A 17,099-nucleotide genomic window follows, 5' to 3' on the forward strand; every position below is an offset into this window, starting at 1 on the left:
AGTATAGAGCACAGGTTTGGGAGTCAGAGGACATGGGTTCTAATTCCGTCTCTGCCCCTTCTCTGCTGTGTGACCTTGGGCAAGGCATTTAACTTATCTGTGCCTCAGCTGTAAAATGGGGATTAAGACTGTGAGCCCCATGTGGGACAACCTGATTACCTCGTATCTACCCCAGCGAGTAGAACAGTGCTTGGCGCTTAACAAATACCGTAATTATTAATAGAGGGAAGAAGTGGTATTGACTGAGGGAGAGTGTTTAAAAAGAAAAAACTGTGGAAGTTATGAGGTCTGAAAAAATAGAACGCACAGAGACGAGACTGCTGATAACTGTACATTGCATTGTTTTTCTTGTGTATGTTACAGCCTCACCTAAGTGGGTCTAATACCTGTATGTTTGCCTGCAGCCAGAAGACTTGGATCCATTCCAAGAGGCATTGGAGGAGCGAAGGTATCCCGGTGAAGTCACTATACCAAGTCCCAAGCCCAAATATCCTCAGTGCAAAGAGAGCAAAAAGGATTTAATAACGTAAGCATAATGTGAGGTGAAATTATTTTTCTCTTTTAAACCTTTCCTTTTTTCTTTTCCTTTTTTTTTCTTTTTTTGGCTATCTAAGTAAAAATCCGATCTGTATATTGCCTTGCCATATCAGCATGCGGCCTCTGCAGCATATAAATGTTTCAAATTGCTAGTTCAGTTAAGTGATAAGCCAATGTGTACTTGCTTGTTCTTAACGATGCCGTAGTGGATCGAACCACCATTTTCATTTGAACCTGTTCATTTTGCAGCTTTTCCTTAGGATGCTTAAGTCCCCTTGCAGACATTGCAGCTAAACTGGAAACAATGAAACTTTTAAAAGTTTTTTTTTTAAACATACTTACTATTTTGGCTGTTTTTGTTTTTGTTTGGTGGCAGATGTCCAACACCAGGGTGTGATGGGAGTGGTCATGTGACTGGTAATTACGCCTCACATAGAAGGTGTGACTTCATTTTTTTCATGGTGGATTCTGTCTTTTCAATTTATTGTTTTCAGCTTACCTCAACAATGCTGTCAAAGTACAAATGTTGAACTCTGTGTGAACCCTTTAAGTGCTATATGTTGACTTCTAAGAGCATGCTAATTTTTGTGTTGTACACCGTCTTATTTTCCAAGAGAGCACTCCGACTGCCAAGTCGTTCTAAACGTTTAAGAATCGAACCAAAAGGACAGAAATATTTTGTCTCAGTTTCGTGAAAAACGCAACAAAAGCAAAGACCATCTGAAACATTCTGTCAAGTTGACGTCGGATAGTTCAGAGGGTTAACGATTGCGCCTCAATATACAGCACTTGACCCATCGCTTTTCTGCATTAAAACTTTTAATTTTTTATCTTTTATGTTGTGTTTGTTTGGGAGGTTGAAACGTATAAGAGGGTTGACTTACGTGGATATCCTGACCTGTCTTACAGTCTGTCTGGCTGCCCCCTGGCTGATAAAAGCATTCGAAGTATGTTGGCCACGACCTCCCAAGAACTCAAGTAAGATATAAAGAAAATCATTCTCTTTTCCTAACTAGTCACTCACCAGTGCTGTAAAGTCATGCTAAAGGGAGAAACATAAATGATAGAAGAAGCAGTCCCCGCACAGGATTAGTGCTTTTATCTGGGCACTTCTGCCAATTCCCTCTCGGTTTGAGTCGCTCATTGATTCTCCACATTCCAACCTTTACTCCCTTCTGTATTTTTCTCCAAGTTCTCTGGATTACTTTGTGCCTTGCTGGTTCTCAGCCATAAGGAATATCTTTTCAGTGTATCATTAAGGAAAAGTTGGTATGGCTTCGCTTGGCCAAATACAATTCAAGGCTGTGGGCTCAGGTGGGCAGCACATTGTATGGGCTCCAAGGTTTTCCATAGGTCATTTCCAAGTAAAACTATGCATAGGCGTTCATGAAACAAAGCATGGCCATTCGAGAGCAGTGTAGAAGTAGCGCACTACTCATTTACCTTTTCCATACACGTAAACTCTTCAGAGCTCTCGTCCCACCTCGGGACAGATAATCACAGACAAGCACAACTGAGAATCTAGGGTGAGACCACCTTCCTCATCTCAAGTGACTCTTGGCTTGCCCCCACTAAACCTGACAAAAACACAGTGGGTGAAATAGAAAGCTGACCTCTACTCCACATAACACAGAGTAGCGTTGATCCCAAACAGTTTTAAATGTTGCCATAATCGATCATCAAGTAGGAAGCCACCCATTTAGATTCCTTAAGCTCCACTTCTGCAGCAGAAGGCGCCGAATATGGCAGGCAAGCAATCGATCGATCGTATTGATTGAACATCTACTATGTGCTGAGCTCTGTATTGGACACCTGGGAGAGCGTTGCTGAAATGTAAACCCTCGACATGGAAGGGCCGGTGGAGTGCGTAATGTAGGTTGTGTTGCTCTTGATCTGGACAGCTAGTGGAGAACAGTGGTGTGCTGAGGGAAATGTTCCCAAGACAAATTTATTTTTCACGAACACCCTTGCCCTGCAAATAAGTAGGCAGTGTTGTGATTTTCACATGCTCGGACAAGTGCTTCAGCCCCGAGCCAAGGGATTGCTAATTTTTCATCCACATTTGACCCCTGTTCTTTCCCAATCCCACCGCCCCGCTTCCCTTAGGCCAGGGTTTTCCAGGAGTCTGGGACCTTGTTTCATGTCCATGTCATTTTTTGCAGGATCCCTGTTCAAGGCGCTAATGCCATAGAGCACCTGCTAATGTTCAGTGACTTCCTGAATTAGCACTTCCGTCTCGAGACTTTGGAGTTATCTGCATGGAATTTTACCATCTGGAGGGTGCCCACTGACTTATCTGCTTTAAAGTTGGTAGCGGGATCAAAAATCAGTGCCTGTGGAAGAAGTAGCTTATTAGGGTTTCAAAGTGGACAGTTTTAGGATTGAACGTGTTTAAAGTCAGCTTTCCATGGCATGCGACCATATTTTCCTTCACAGTCAAGTATGTGATTGGCTGACCTTGGAACTCGGCCAAGGCATTGGGACTCGGCGACATTCTTTTGAATTTCTTTATGAGGAATACTTGGCAGTGCTTTTGGCTTTATTTCTCCACCTACACGCTGTCCGGCTGTAAACAACAAAGTTCCCAAGCACAACCTGTATCTAACGCGGCTCCTAACTGGTTAGAGTCCCCGAAGGATTCAGGGATATTTCCTCTCGGGTTGGTTTTCCCGTGTGTTTTTGACGTCTTTGGAAGTTCGTTTGGAGTTTTTCGTTGACCTGAGATTCAAGCCAACAGAAAAAACTCACGGGTCGGTTCCGTGTTCCATGAATTCCCCTTTTCCGGCCGTGATAGCCTCCCTCATCTTCTGTCTTGGAGGCAAGGTACAATCGTCATCTTCCACACCTTCTCACCATCATCATCTTTCAGGGTAGGCACTTTGATGTTTTTGCATATCTCCGCTCCTACTCCTTCCCGTAGGTCAGGACCGCTTAAGCCCCCGTCTTGAAAATCCTAACCCTCATCCCTTCCTGAGGGTCGAAGGCCTTCTAAAGGCTTCATCCCATCCCCACAACACCAATGCACTGCCACCCCCCCACCCCCCAAGATTTGAGTTATTCACTCTGTAATTAATCTTCGTTGCGGCTTTTAACCATATCAGTGAATTTTTTCAACCGTCCATTTCTGGCCCTGCATATCTGGCTATGGCAGTCGGGGTGGGAATGCGGGAAAATAGCATTTTTCAGTCACGGAGAGCAAGTGGCTCCCATGCAATCCCAAATTCCTTCAGGGTACCTGTGTAGAGCTAAGAAATAATGGTAACTATGATGTTTAAGACTGTTTCTACATAGGACCATTCATCATTTCTCCACTTCCTCATCCGAGTCAGAAAGTTCTATGTCCTGACTTTTCAATTTCAAGATGACTTAGAGGCTAAAGTGTCGGCTGAGTCAGAGTACGAGGGCCCGGAATGATCCAGATTTCTGTGAGCCCCCTCCCTTTCCCACCTCTCCCGCCGGCTGCCTTGTATCATCATAAAGATAGTCCACCCTCTGACCGTGTCTTGAACGGATCAGGTACTACCAGATGCTGCCCCTCACCCAATTAAAGGAGGCTGTTTAAATGGACAAGGTGTCGTGAAGAATACTGCACCTTCTGCTGTGTGATGTTTTGCCTCTACTTTTTAATTTTCACCTAAAAGGCCCTGTGAAATCTGGGCCCAAGTAAACTCAGAAAACTGACATCTGTCCTCCTCTGCGTCATGACATTTTCCCGGGGCCTTCTTTTTGATGCTTCAAATTTGATTTTTGGTTGGCTGGTGCCTGGACTGTCTTAGCCGAGGGGGAAAAAAAAATCATTCTTCCTGGTGACTTTCCGTACAGATCTTTGGACTATCAGCCTCGTTGAAATCTTTTTTCTCTTTGCTCAGTTCTCAGCACAATCAGTGTCAGACAATCTTAACCTTTTTTTTTGCACTGAGCAGTTGTTTGTGTTGATTTGTGAATAATATGTAATATGAAAATAGCGATGTATTAAAATGGAACCTGTAAATGAATATTTCAAATTCTAAACCTACTGCTTTCTGATATCACTTGGATGTTTCCGATAAGGCTTCGTGATTAGAATGATGAAACAGGAGGATTTTTTTTTTAAATCACTGCACTTTAAAATTTGTAAACTAGGCAACTACCGATTGTCACGGTTCTGTACCTTGCAGATCCTTTCAAGTTGATGCTTTGAGGTAGAATAGCAACTGCATTTTGTTATAACTAAAATATACCTACCTCACAGGGGTGTTGTGAGGATTATGTTTGTAAACTTCTTTAAGACCCCCAAATAAATAATAAAATCTGTACAAGTAAAAAAACAAACAAACCTATTGTTTATGAGAACTCTGACTAAAGCTATATAGACTTTTCTTAAGGTTAACATCCTTCCCTTTCAATTTCAACTGCTTAGTATAACCTACAAGTAGCAACTTGAAATAATTTGCAAATTAGGGAAACCGGTTATTTGCACCCCTGCCATTTTTAACTGGGATGTCATAGCCGAAAAGAAAAATAACTGTTGCTGTGAAAGTAAAGAAGGAAGTAATTTTGTGATTTCTAAGTCTTACCACCAAAAATTTTTGAATTTGATTTAATCAACAACTATAGAAAAGATTGAAGTGAACAGCCTTTCGGGGGAGAGATATTCCCTTTTTTAAAAAAATAATAAAACTGGGTATGCCTTATAATCCTTTTCGTACTACAAGGCTAACCCTGCAGGATAAACCTAAAATTAATGGCGGCGGTGGAGGAGGACAGACCATTAGCAAGAATGAATTCTCCAATCCCCAAACCTAATAATAATAATAATGTTAATAGCATTTGTTAAGGTCTTACTTTGTTCCAGGCACCGTACTAAGCGCTGGGGTGGATGCAAGCAAATCGAGTTGGACACAATCCCTGAGCCATGCGGGGCTCACTGTCTCAATTCGTATTTTACAGATGAGGTAACTGAGGCCCAGAGAAGTGAAGTGAATTGCCCAAGGTCACACAGCAGACAAGGGGTGCAGCAGGATTAGAACCCAAGACCTTCTGACCCCTCGTCCTGTGCTCTATCCACTATGCCACGCTCAACCAACTTAACCAAGTTTCAGGCTGAGCACAAAGCCTGAAATTTGGATATTGACAATTTCATGTGTCTTTGGCTCTGGCACTTGGGCAATGATTCATGTTGTTGCTGAAGAATCTTTCCAATCAGAAAGTCAGTCAGTGGAATTTCTCGAGCGCTTTTCATGCCCAGAGCATTGTACTAAGCACTTCGGAGCGTACAGTACAATAGAGTAGGTAAACACGATTCCATCCTTCAGATTCTGAAGCTTTTTCTCCACAGGTTTGGGATTGGATCCTCAAAGTGGTATTTCATAGAACGAGGACCCAAAATTAGCCATCCCTTATTCAGAGCAATACAAGGAAGGTGAGGGATTAAAAATTCTATGCAAGACTCAGTGGATAGCCCGTGTAGACAGTTATTCATGCCTGAACCAGAATTCCCAAAATGATAAAACTCAGGACTTAATACTACAAATCGGGAAAGAATAGCTGAGGAATAAAGTGGATTTTAAAGCTACTGAGGTTTAAAGCTGAAAGGGCCAAGACTGATTGCCTGATTACCAGAAACCTATTACGGTGTGTTCAACTTCATGGCTACCTGAAGACAGCTTGGGGAAGTGGCAGGAAAATGGTGCGCACTAAAAACAACTACAAATTTTCTGACTCTGGTCAGAATCTATCCCTCTTTAGACTGTGAACCGATGCGGGACAAAGATCGTGTCTCAGGTGTCTCAGGTCGTGATGGGCAGGGAATTTGTCTATTCGTTGTTATAGTGTACTTTCCCAAGCACTTAGTACAGTGATCTACACAGAGTAAGTGCTCAATAAATACATTTGAATGAATGAATTAATGAATCTACATCAGCAGAGAGTATAGTGGTTCACACTTAATAAGCAATTTACAAAAAAAAAAGTATTACAATCATCATCGTCATTATTACTTGTACTTAGAGAGACAGGAAAGTAGCCAACAGTGTGGGCTAGTGGAAAGAACCAGATTAGGAGAAGCAGCATGGCTCGGTGGAAAGAGCACAGGCTTTGGAGTCAGAGGTCATGGGTTCGAATCCCGATTCTGCCAATTGTTAGCTGTGTGACTTTGGGCTAGTCACTTCACTTCTCTGGGCCTCAGTTACCTTATCTGTAAAATGGGGATTAAGACTGTGAGCCCCCTGTGGGACAACCTGATCACTTTGTAACCTCCCCAGCACTTAGTGCTTTGCACATAGTAAGTGCTTAATAAATGTCATTATTATTATTATTATTATCCCCATTCTGTAAATTTCTTGCTGTGTGACCTTGGGTAAGTCCCTCAACTTCTCTGTGCCTCCATTTCCTCAGCTGTAAAATGTGGATTTCATGTCTATTCCCCCTCCTACTTTGACTGTGAGTTCCCTGTGGGACAGGGACTGTGTCCCAGCTGATTAATTTGAATCTACTCCAGAACTTAGAATGGTCCATGACTCATAGTAAGCACTTAACAAATACCATAATAATAAGAAGTATATTCATTTCGAAATAGACATAGACATAGAATAGAAATAGCATAGATCAAAGAGTCATCATTTTCTTTTATTTCTGAGGCACCTCTGATATAATTGGATTGAAGAGCTGCCTGATAATCAGGGAATGGAGAAGCAAAGCTAAATTCCCAACAACTAATTTAGAAAGATTCTGGCCCTCGAGATTGGGAATTCTCCCAAGTGGAAATTCCCAGGCACGCACGATGGCTCCACAATGGGTTCTTAGCACCATGCAACAGCCTCAAACTATCCATCTAGTATTTTTACAATCGAGACCCAAATATGACCTATAGAAGAGATCCAAGAAATTTCAAAATATATGAATTTTTTATCTTTCAGGTGTATTCAGCCACTCATTTGGTTTCAAGAATATTTTTCTTTCTCTCACCTTATATTGGTACTTCTGAGTTGTAGGGTCATAAGAAGAATTAGGATTCACAAATGAAATAATATCCTCCTTCTCTCCAGCTAAACCTGGACTAAAATGAAAGTAGAAAACATTAATATAAATTACACTATATCGCTTAAATGACAGCTAGTTTTTCATATTAATCTTTTCAGGATGCAACAGCAGAGCATATATTCTGCTAATCACCATTTTTTAAAGACACTGCAACATGTGACTTGCCCAAGGACACACAGCAGACAAGTGGCGGAACCGGGATTAGAACCCAGGTCTTTCTGACTCTCGGTCCCAGGTTTTATCCACTAAGCCATGCTGCTTCTAAGTCTACAGGGAAGGGCAGACATTATAATAAATTACAGAGAGGGACAATGGTAGAGATTATAGGGATATTCACCTGTCTACATGTTTTGTTCTGTTGTCTGTCTCCCCCTTCTAGACTGTGAGCCCGTTGTTGGGTGGGGTCCATCTTTATATGTTGCCAATTTGTACTTCCCAAGCTCTTAATCCAGTGCTCTGCACACAGTAAGTGCTCAATAAATGCGATTGAATGAATGAATGAATCAATTCTCAGAACCTGGGGAATCTGAAAATGAGGAAAAGTAGAAACGTCTCAGTGAATCCTGAATCTGAGGGTATAGATAATCAAAATAACTCTGAAAGACTCATTCAGAATGGGGTATTTTAGTTAATCAATGTAGTCTTCCTGCATTCACCAGGTTAGGACAAGATGGCTAGAAATATGTGAATCAGCATAGCCTAATAGGAAGACCATGGGCCTGTGTGTCAGAGGTCCTGGGTTCTATTCCCCGATCTGTTATTTACCTTCTCTGTGGCAAGTCAATTAACATCTCTGTGCCTCAGTTACCTCATCTGTAAAATAGGGATTAAATCCTCCCTCCAGTTTAGACTGTGAGCTCCATGTGTGACAGGGACTGTACCCAACCTGATTAAATGTGTAACGTAACTCAGTGCTTGACACACAATAAGTGCTCACAAGAGAAGCAGCATGGCTCAGTGGAAAGAGCATGGGCTTTGGAGTCAGAGTTCATGGGTTCAAATCCCGGCTCTGCCAATTGTCAGCTGTGTGACTTTGGGCAAGTCACTTAACTTCTGTGTGCCTCAGTTACCTCATCTGTAAAATGGGGATGAAGACTGTGAGCCCTCCATGGGACAACCTGATCACCTTGTAACCTCCCCAGTGCTTAGAACAGTGCTTTGCACATAGTAAGCACTTAATAAATGCCATTATTATTACTATTATTATTATTAACAAACACTATTTTTTAAAAAGCAGCATTTAAACAACCACTTTGCAACACTCTTGGTTCTCCCTCAGTCTGTGTGTTCACTGTGCATTTTTAATAGAATGTTGCTACGTAACCAGGGAACTTTCTTGTAACAAACCCTGTTGGAAGGTGGGGGGAAACAGCGGTGTGACTGCATACACAGCTGGTCAAAGTTCGAGTGTTAATTTTTCTTCAAAACAGAATCTATCAAGAACAAAGCTTCCCACCCAAACTCTTCCCATCTCCAAAATAGGATAACCAAGGATACTTCACTTTCATAAACTACTTTAGAATCTTCATCTTTGATATCTTAAAAATGAAACTTAAAATCATCAATTTTAATTGTAAGCCAGCTATAATTCAAGAGGAGATGTCCTCCATCGTCACCTTTCACCTGTTCTTTTGACCCCATCCCTTCTCACCTAATCACCGAACCAGCCCTCTTCCTTCTTCCCACCACGAGAGCCATGTTCAACTGCTCATTTTCCAATGGCTCCTTCCCCACTGCTTTCAAGCATGCCCACATCTCCCCTATCCTAAAATCAACCCTTCCTTGACCCCAAGGCTCCCTGCAGCTATCACTCCATCTCCCTCCCACCATTCCTCTCCAAACTGCCGGAGCAAGTTGTCTCCACTTTGGCTTTCTCTCCCCCAACTTTCTCCTTGACCCCTTGTGATCTGGCTTTTCCCCTATTACCCCATGGAAATGGCTTTCTCTGAAGTCACCTATGATCTCCTTCTTTCCAAATCCAATGGTTGCTATTCCATCCTATGTCTTCACCTCAACCTCTCTGCCGCCTTCAATACCGTAGACCACTCCTTTCTCCTGGAAATATTATCTGAACTTGCCTTTCCTGTCACTGTCCTCAACTGGTTATTGTCTCTAACTTTCTGACCACTTTTTCTCAGCATCTTTCACAGGTTCTTCTTCTGCCTCCCACCTACTAACAGTGGGGGCCCCTCGAGATTCAGTTCTGGATCCCCTTCTATTCTCCTCCTACACCCACTCGCTTGGAGAACTCATTTACTCACATGGCTTCATTGACCATCTATGGGAAGATCTACCTCTCTAGCCCTGACCCCTCTCCTCCTCTGCCATCTCACATTTCTTCCAGGCTCCAGGCCGTCTCTCCCTGGATGTCTCATTGACACCTCAAACCTAACATTTCCAAAGCAGAACTACTCTTCTTCCCACCCAAACCCTTCCCTTTTCTCACTGTTGACAGCACTGCCAACCCCACTGACTCACAAGTCCACAACCTAGGCATTATCCTTGACACATCTCTCTCATTCAACTTGTCACCAAATCCTATCTATCCTCATGCCATCTCTAGAATCCACCCTTTCTTCTCCATCCAAACTGCTACCACATAATCCAAGCCTATCCTGCTTGGATTCTATCTCACCTTGACTAATGCTTGTCTCTTGTCTCCCCCCTCTCCAGTCCATACTTTGCTGCCCAGATCAGTTTTCTGAAAAACGTTTCAGCCTTGCCTCCCCAAGCCTCAAAACCTTCCGATAGTTGTCCCAACACCTCAGTATCGAGCTGAAATTCCTTACCATGAGTGTTAAGTCACTTAATCAGTTCACTCCTTCCTATTTTACCTTGTTTTATCTCCTACAACAACTGGACCGACTTGCTTTACTCCTCTAACACTGACCTACACTCTCAATTAGATTGCGTATACCTTGCCACAGATCCTGGCCCACGTTTTCTCTCAGGCCTGAAACTGTCTCCTCCTTCGTATCCCCAGCTCTTCCCATCTTCAAAGCCCTCCTAAAATCACATCTTCAAGAAGGATCATAGCCCAGTGGAAAGAGCATGGGTTTGGAAGTCAGAGAACCTGGGTTCTAATCCCCGCTCTGCCATTTGTCTTCTTTGTGACCATGGGCAAATCATTTAACTTCTCTGGGCCTCAGTTGCCTCTTCTGTAAAATGGGGATTAAGACTATGAGCCCCATGTGGGACGTGAATGGTGTTTAACCTGATTAGTTTGGAAACCCAGTGCCTAGAACAATGCCTAGCACAGAGTAAGCACTTAACAAATACCATAAAAAGAGTCATTCCCTCACTAATGCTACTATTTCTCCAACCACTCTCCTCTCTGCATTGTCTATGCATTTGGCTGTGTATCTTTTGAGCACTTTGATACTCATTCATTCATTCCATCATATTTATTGAGCACTTAATGGTGCAGAGCACTGTACTAAGCCCTTGGGTGGGGACATTACAAAACTAAACAGTCACATTCCCTGCTCACAATGAGCTTACAGTCTAGAGGAGGGGAGACAGAAATCAATACAAATGAATAAAACACAATTACAGATATGTAATAATAATGATGATGGTATTTGTTAAGTGCTTACTATGTGCCAAGCACTGTTCTAAGCGCTGGGGGTAGATACAAGGTTTTCAGGTTGTCCCACATGGGGCGCACAGTCTTCAGCCCCATTTTACAGATGAGGTCACTGAGGCACAGAGAAGTTAAATGACTTGCCCAAGGTCACACAGCTGGCAAGTGGCGGAGCCGGGATTAGAACCCACAATCTCTGGCTCCCAAGACCGTGCACATGAGTGCTGTGGGGCAGGGAGGGGGTAAGAGCAAAGAGAGCAAGTCAGGATGATGCAGAAGGGAGTGGGAGATGAGGAAAAGTGGAACTTAATCTGGGAAGGCCTCTTGGAAGAGATGGGCCTTCAATAAGGCTTTGAAGGCCCTTGTCCCACTCTCCATCCCCCCATCTTACGTCCTTCCCTTCCCCACAGCACCTGTATATATGTATATATGTTTGTACATATTTATTACTCTATTTATTTATTTATTTATTTACTTGTACATATCTATTCTATTTATTTTATTTTGTTAGTATGTTTGGTTTTGTTCTCTGTCTCCCCCTTTCAGACTGTGAGCCCACTGTTGGGTAGGGACTGTCTCTATATGTTGCCAATCTGTACTTCCCAAGCGCTTAGTACAGTGCTCTGCACATAGTAGGCGCTCAATAAATACGATTGATGATGATGATGATGATGAAGGCAGGGGAGACTTATTGTCTGTTGGATTTGAAGAGGGAGGGCATTCCAGGCCAGAGGAAGGATGTGGGCTAGTGGTCAGTGGTGAGACAGGTGAGATGGAAGCACAGTGAGAAGGTTAGCACCAGAGGAGCCAAGTGTGTGGACTGGGTTGTAATAATAATAATAATAATAATAATAATAATAATAATAATAATGATAATAATAATAATAATGGCATCTGTTAAGTGCTTACTCTGTGCAGAGCACTGTTCTAAGCGCTGAGGGGGGATACAAGGTGATCAAGTTGTCCCACATGGGGTTCACAGTCTTAATCCCTATTTTACAGATGGGGTAACTGAGGCTCAGAGAAGTGAAGTGACTTGCCCAAGGTCCCACAGCAGACATGTGGCAGAGCCGGGACTTGAACTCATGACCTCTTACTCCAAAGCCCGGGCTCTCTCCACTGAGCCACACTGCATCTCTAGGAGGGAAGTGAGGTAGGGTAAGAGGGGCCAAGGTGGTGGACTCCTTTAAAGCCAATGGTGAGGAGTTTTTGTCTGATGCGGAAGCGAGTGGGCAACCACTGGAGTTTTTTGAGGAGCAGGATGAGAAGCAGCGTGACTTAATGGAAAGAGCACAGGCTTGGGAATCAGAGGTTCTGGGTTCTCATGGGGGCTCCTCCACTTGTCAGCTGTGTGACTTTGGGCAAGTCACTTCACTTCTCTGGGCCTCAGTTACCTCATCTGTAAAATGGGGATTAAGACTGTGAGCCCCCCGAGGGACAACCTGATTACCTTGTATCTACCTCAGTGCTTAGAATAGTACTTGGCACATAGTAAGTGCTTAACAAATTCTATCATCATCATTATTATGATTATATAATGATAATATTATAATAATTATTATAATAATAAAATTATATGTCCTGAACGTCTTTGTAGAAAAATGATCTGGGCAGCAGAGTGACGTATGGACTGGAGTGGGGAAAGACTGGAGGCTGGGAGGTCAGCAAGGAGGCTGACACAGTAATCCAGGCGGGATAGGACGAGTAATTCTATTAACGTGGTAGCAGTTTGGATGAAGAGGAAAGGGTGGATTTTAGCCATGTTGTGGAGGTTGAATCCACAGGATTTAGTGATGGAATGAATATGTAGGTTGAATGACAGAGAAGAGACAAGGATAATGCCAAGGCTAGGGGCTTGTGAGACAGGAGGGATAGTGGTACCATTTACAGTGGTGGGAAAATCATTGGAAGGACAGGGTTTGGGTGGGAAGATAAGGAGTTCTGTTTCGGACATGTTAAGTTTGAGGTGATGGGAGGCCCTCCAGATAAAAATGTCTTGAAGGCAGGAGGAGATACAAGCCTGGAGAGAAGGACGGAGATCAGGGCTGGAGATGTAGATTTGGGTATCATCGGCATAGAGGTGGTAATTGAAACCATGGGAGCAAATGAGTTCTCCTGGGAGTGGGTGGTCAAGGAGAATAGAAAGGGACCCAGAACTGAACCTTCAGAGTTTTTTTTAGGATAGGGGAGACATGGGCCTGTTTGAAAATCATGGGGAAGAAACCACTGGAGAGGAAATGGTTGAAGCTGGCTGATACCCCAGCCCCACAGTGGGGCTGTATAAATATTCTCATACTCTGCTATTTCTTCTATCAGTGATCTATGTTAACATCTGGTCTCCCATTTCAGACTGTAAGCTCTTTGGGCAGGGATCACGTCTACCAACTCTCCTGTGCTGTACTCTTCAAGAGCTTAGTACGGTGCTCTGCACACAGTGAGTGCTCAGCAGAGACCTTTGTTTGATTGACTGACCGATAAGCCAACATACCAGGGAAATTTTAGGGAGACATGGTTTTATCAATAAATATAACAAGAAATAGTCGTTTCTCTTCAATATTTAAAAATCATTCATTCATTCATTCAATCGTATTTATTGAGTGCTTACTGTGTGCAGAGCACTGGACTAAGCACTTGGAAAGTACAAGTAGGCAACATATAGAGACGGTCCTTACCCAACAACGGGCTCACAGTCTAGAAGGGGGAAAATCATAGAAAAATCTATGTGATTTATCCATCCATCATCCATCAATCGTATTAATTGAGCCCTTTCTGTGTGCAGAGCACTGTACTAAGCGCTTGGGAAGTACAAGTTGGCAACATATAGAGACAGTCCCTACTCAACAGTGGGCTCACAGTCTAGAAATAGAAAAATCATGCTTGATTCTGTAGAATTGGAAGATGAAAACTGTGAAAAGGATTTCATTTGATTGTTTCACAGGCAGTTGAAGCATTGGATGAAATTTAGAATTTTTCTGTCATTCTTCCGTACTTATTTGGCTTAAAAACATTCATAACCGGGATTAATAAGGAGCATGTTTGATAAACTATGTAAATCCAATAAATTCACCAAATGTGGGATCTCTCCCTTTCATGAATTCCATACATGACACAAATTCGCGTCTGCATAAAATTCAGAATTTGATTCCTAACATTCTTTAAAAATAAAAAAATTATGAAGTCATAGAAATTTGCACAATTCTGAAAAATTACACCTTTAAACCCAATATTAAGAAAACCCCTCCTCGGTCTATCTCCTGTGGCTTAATTATTTACCTCAGATTTTCTAAGAAAAGAGTAGTTCCGAGAAAATACATTTTAAAATGTTCTTTCCTTAGTCACGTATGGATGATAGAGGGGAACTATTAAATTCTGCAATTTTTAAAGATCCTGTCTCTGAATTAGGATTCCTAATATCGACTCGTTTCCTTTTACAATTATTTTCAACGTCTTCTTCAAATAGCACGTCTAATTATATCTAGTTTCCCCTTAACTGCTGGGAATTCAGGATCTGCTCTTCATCTCGCTCTCTGCTCCTCAGGGGTTGGCCTTTCCTGTAATGGGACTCCAGGCTTCTGTTCGATCCTGGGAGCACAGCCTAGCTGACAAACGGGTCCTTGGTGATCCGAACATCTCATCGTTAAGGGATGGGTTAGACCCGATTTAAATTGTAAATTTGAGGTTTCAATCTAGCAAACCCTAAATGAAATTATAGTACTTGGAGCCAAGAGGAGGGAGATTGAAAGTGAAGAGCACGAATTTCCCTTTTGGAAATTTTTGGCCAGATTGGTTGAAGTTGTTTTTTTTTTTTAATCACCTTCTCAAGCAGGAATCATCTAAGCAGTTCAGAGGACACATTGGAGGATACATCTGCTCCGTGCTAATAACTGTGAGTCCCACATGGGACAAAGACTGTGTCTCACCTATCTTGTATCGACTACAGCGCATAGTACAGTGCTCGGTATATAGCATGGCTTAGTGGACAGAGGATGGGCCTGGAAATCAGAAGGACCTGAGTTCTAATCCCTGCTCCACCGCATGTCTGCTCTGTGACCTTGGTCAAGACACTTAAATTCTCTGAGTCTCAGCAACCTCATCTTTAAAATGAGGATTAAGCCTGTGAGCTCCATTTGGGACAGGGATGGTGTCCAACCTGATTAACCTGTTTTTTTCTCTGTCTCCCCCTTTTAGACTGTGAGCCCACTGTTGGGTAGGGACTGTCTCTATATGTTGCCAATTTGGACTTCCCAAGCTCTTAGTACAGTGCTCTGCGCATAGTAAGCGCTCAATAAATACGATTGATGATGATGATGATGATGATTAAATTATATCCTTATACCCAGGTATATAACATACCCAGCACTCAGAGCAGTGCTTGACCCACAGTAAGCACTTTGCAAGTTCCATAATTATTATTATTGTCCTTATTTCACTCTTCGAAAATACCACTGCTATTATCATCATCATCATCATCATTATTATTGTTGTTATAATTAAGTCTTTGTCCACCTTCTGTACTAGGTGAGAATTTTGGAGAAATTAAATTCATTTTATGTGGTGTGAGAGAATATGAAGAACAGCTAAAGATGCAGAGCTTTTTCATTTCATTTCTGTAAATGGATTGAGATAGTAGCAATAGTAGTCATGGTATTTATTAAGCACTTACTGTGTTCAAAACACTTGTACTAAGATCCCACCTCCGCCACTTGTTGGCTGTGTGACCTTGGGTAAGTCACTTCACTTCTCTGTGCCTCAGTGATCTAATCTGTCAAATGGGGATTAAGACTGGGAGCCCCATGTGGGACAACCTGATCACCTTGTATCCTCCCCAGCGCTTAGAACAGTGCTTTGCACATAGTAAGCACTTAACAAATGCCATTATTATTATTATTATTATCTGAGGTGATGATGATGATGGTATTTGTTAAGCGCTTATTATGTGTCAAGCACTGTTCTAAGTGCTGGGGTAGATATAAGGTAATCAGGTTGTCCCACGTGGGGCTCACAGTCTTAATCCCCATTTTACAGATGAGGTAACTGAGGTGCAAAGAAGTTAAGTGACTTGTCCAAGGTCACACGGCTGATAAGTGGTGGAGTGGGATTAGAATCCAAGACCTGTGACTCCCAAGCCCAGTCTCTTTCCACTAAGCCACTCTGCTCCCACAGTACTGTGAGCCCATTGTTGGGTAGGAATTGTCTCTATCTGTTGCCAAATTGTACTTTCCAAGCGCTTAGTACAGTGCTCTGCACACAGTAAACGCTCAGTAAATACGATTGAATGAGTGAATGAATGAACTCTCTCACCTATGGCCTTTCATGAGGAAAGAGTCATATCTCAGCCCCTTCCATCATTTCTTTGTGCATTCTAAGGGAGAGGAGCTCACATCATTGTGCTAGATCCTTTTAACTTTCAATATTTAAATAATTAATAAATTATGCAAGATCATTTGATCGTGAGTAGTCTGTATTCTGTAAAGTGCATCATCCTTCTGCTGCCACAACTCCTTGGACTCAAGAAGTGGGTGTGAATTAATAAATAAAGAGGAGTAAAGTTGCCCATGTAAATAAGTAGTTTCTCACACTGAAGAATCTCAAGCTTCCTTTCTAAATTTCCTTAATTTCAACATCGCCGCCATAAAACATTCCAAACATCTTGCAGCCTAATTTAACACGCGTTCAATTATCTTTCAACATCTTAAGATATTGTAGAATTAAATATTTTGCTTAATCATAGGCAAAATGCCATCAACACTAGTAAGAACACTTTTTGATGCTTTTGATTTCATTACCGAATATGGTTTTCAAATAGTAAAATCATGAATAATGTAAATTACCTGACTTTGCCGGTTCTTCTAGTCTGTTGCTGTTCATCAAAAAGTGAAATGTGATGTTATTCTAGGGTTTTGAATGTAGATGGGTTATTTTAACTCTGACTAATAGGAATGTTTTCTTTCAGATATTG

The 17,099-nt window shown here is 42.2% G+C and overlaps 1 protein-coding gene across 4 annotated transcripts in view; it reads left to right on the top strand.

The window, feature by feature from the left end:
- Window positions 1–17,099, top strand: part of MYT1L (myelin transcription factor 1 like) — a 450,983-nt gene that overhangs the window by 307,550 nt on the left and 126,334 nt on the right. For 2 of the 4 annotated variants that reach the window (XM_038772247.1, XM_038772248.1), the window contains exons 14-16: window positions 405–526; window positions 914–976; window positions 1,447–1,515. In XM_038772247.1, coding sequence (XP_038628175.1) covers window positions 405–526; window positions 914–976; window positions 1,447–1,515 — 254 coding nt within the window. The remainder of the gene's footprint in view (window positions 1–404; window positions 527–913; window positions 977–1,446; window positions 1,516–17,099) is intronic. The other 2 variants (XM_038772250.1, XM_038772246.1) reach the window with 1 other exon arrangement.

This window comes from Tachyglossus aculeatus, chromosome X1 (assembly GCF_015852505.1).
Source record: "Tachyglossus aculeatus isolate mTacAcu1 chromosome X1, mTacAcu1.pri, whole genome shotgun sequence".
NCBI classification, from domain to species: domain Eukaryota; kingdom Metazoa; phylum Chordata; class Mammalia; order Monotremata; family Tachyglossidae; genus Tachyglossus; species Tachyglossus aculeatus.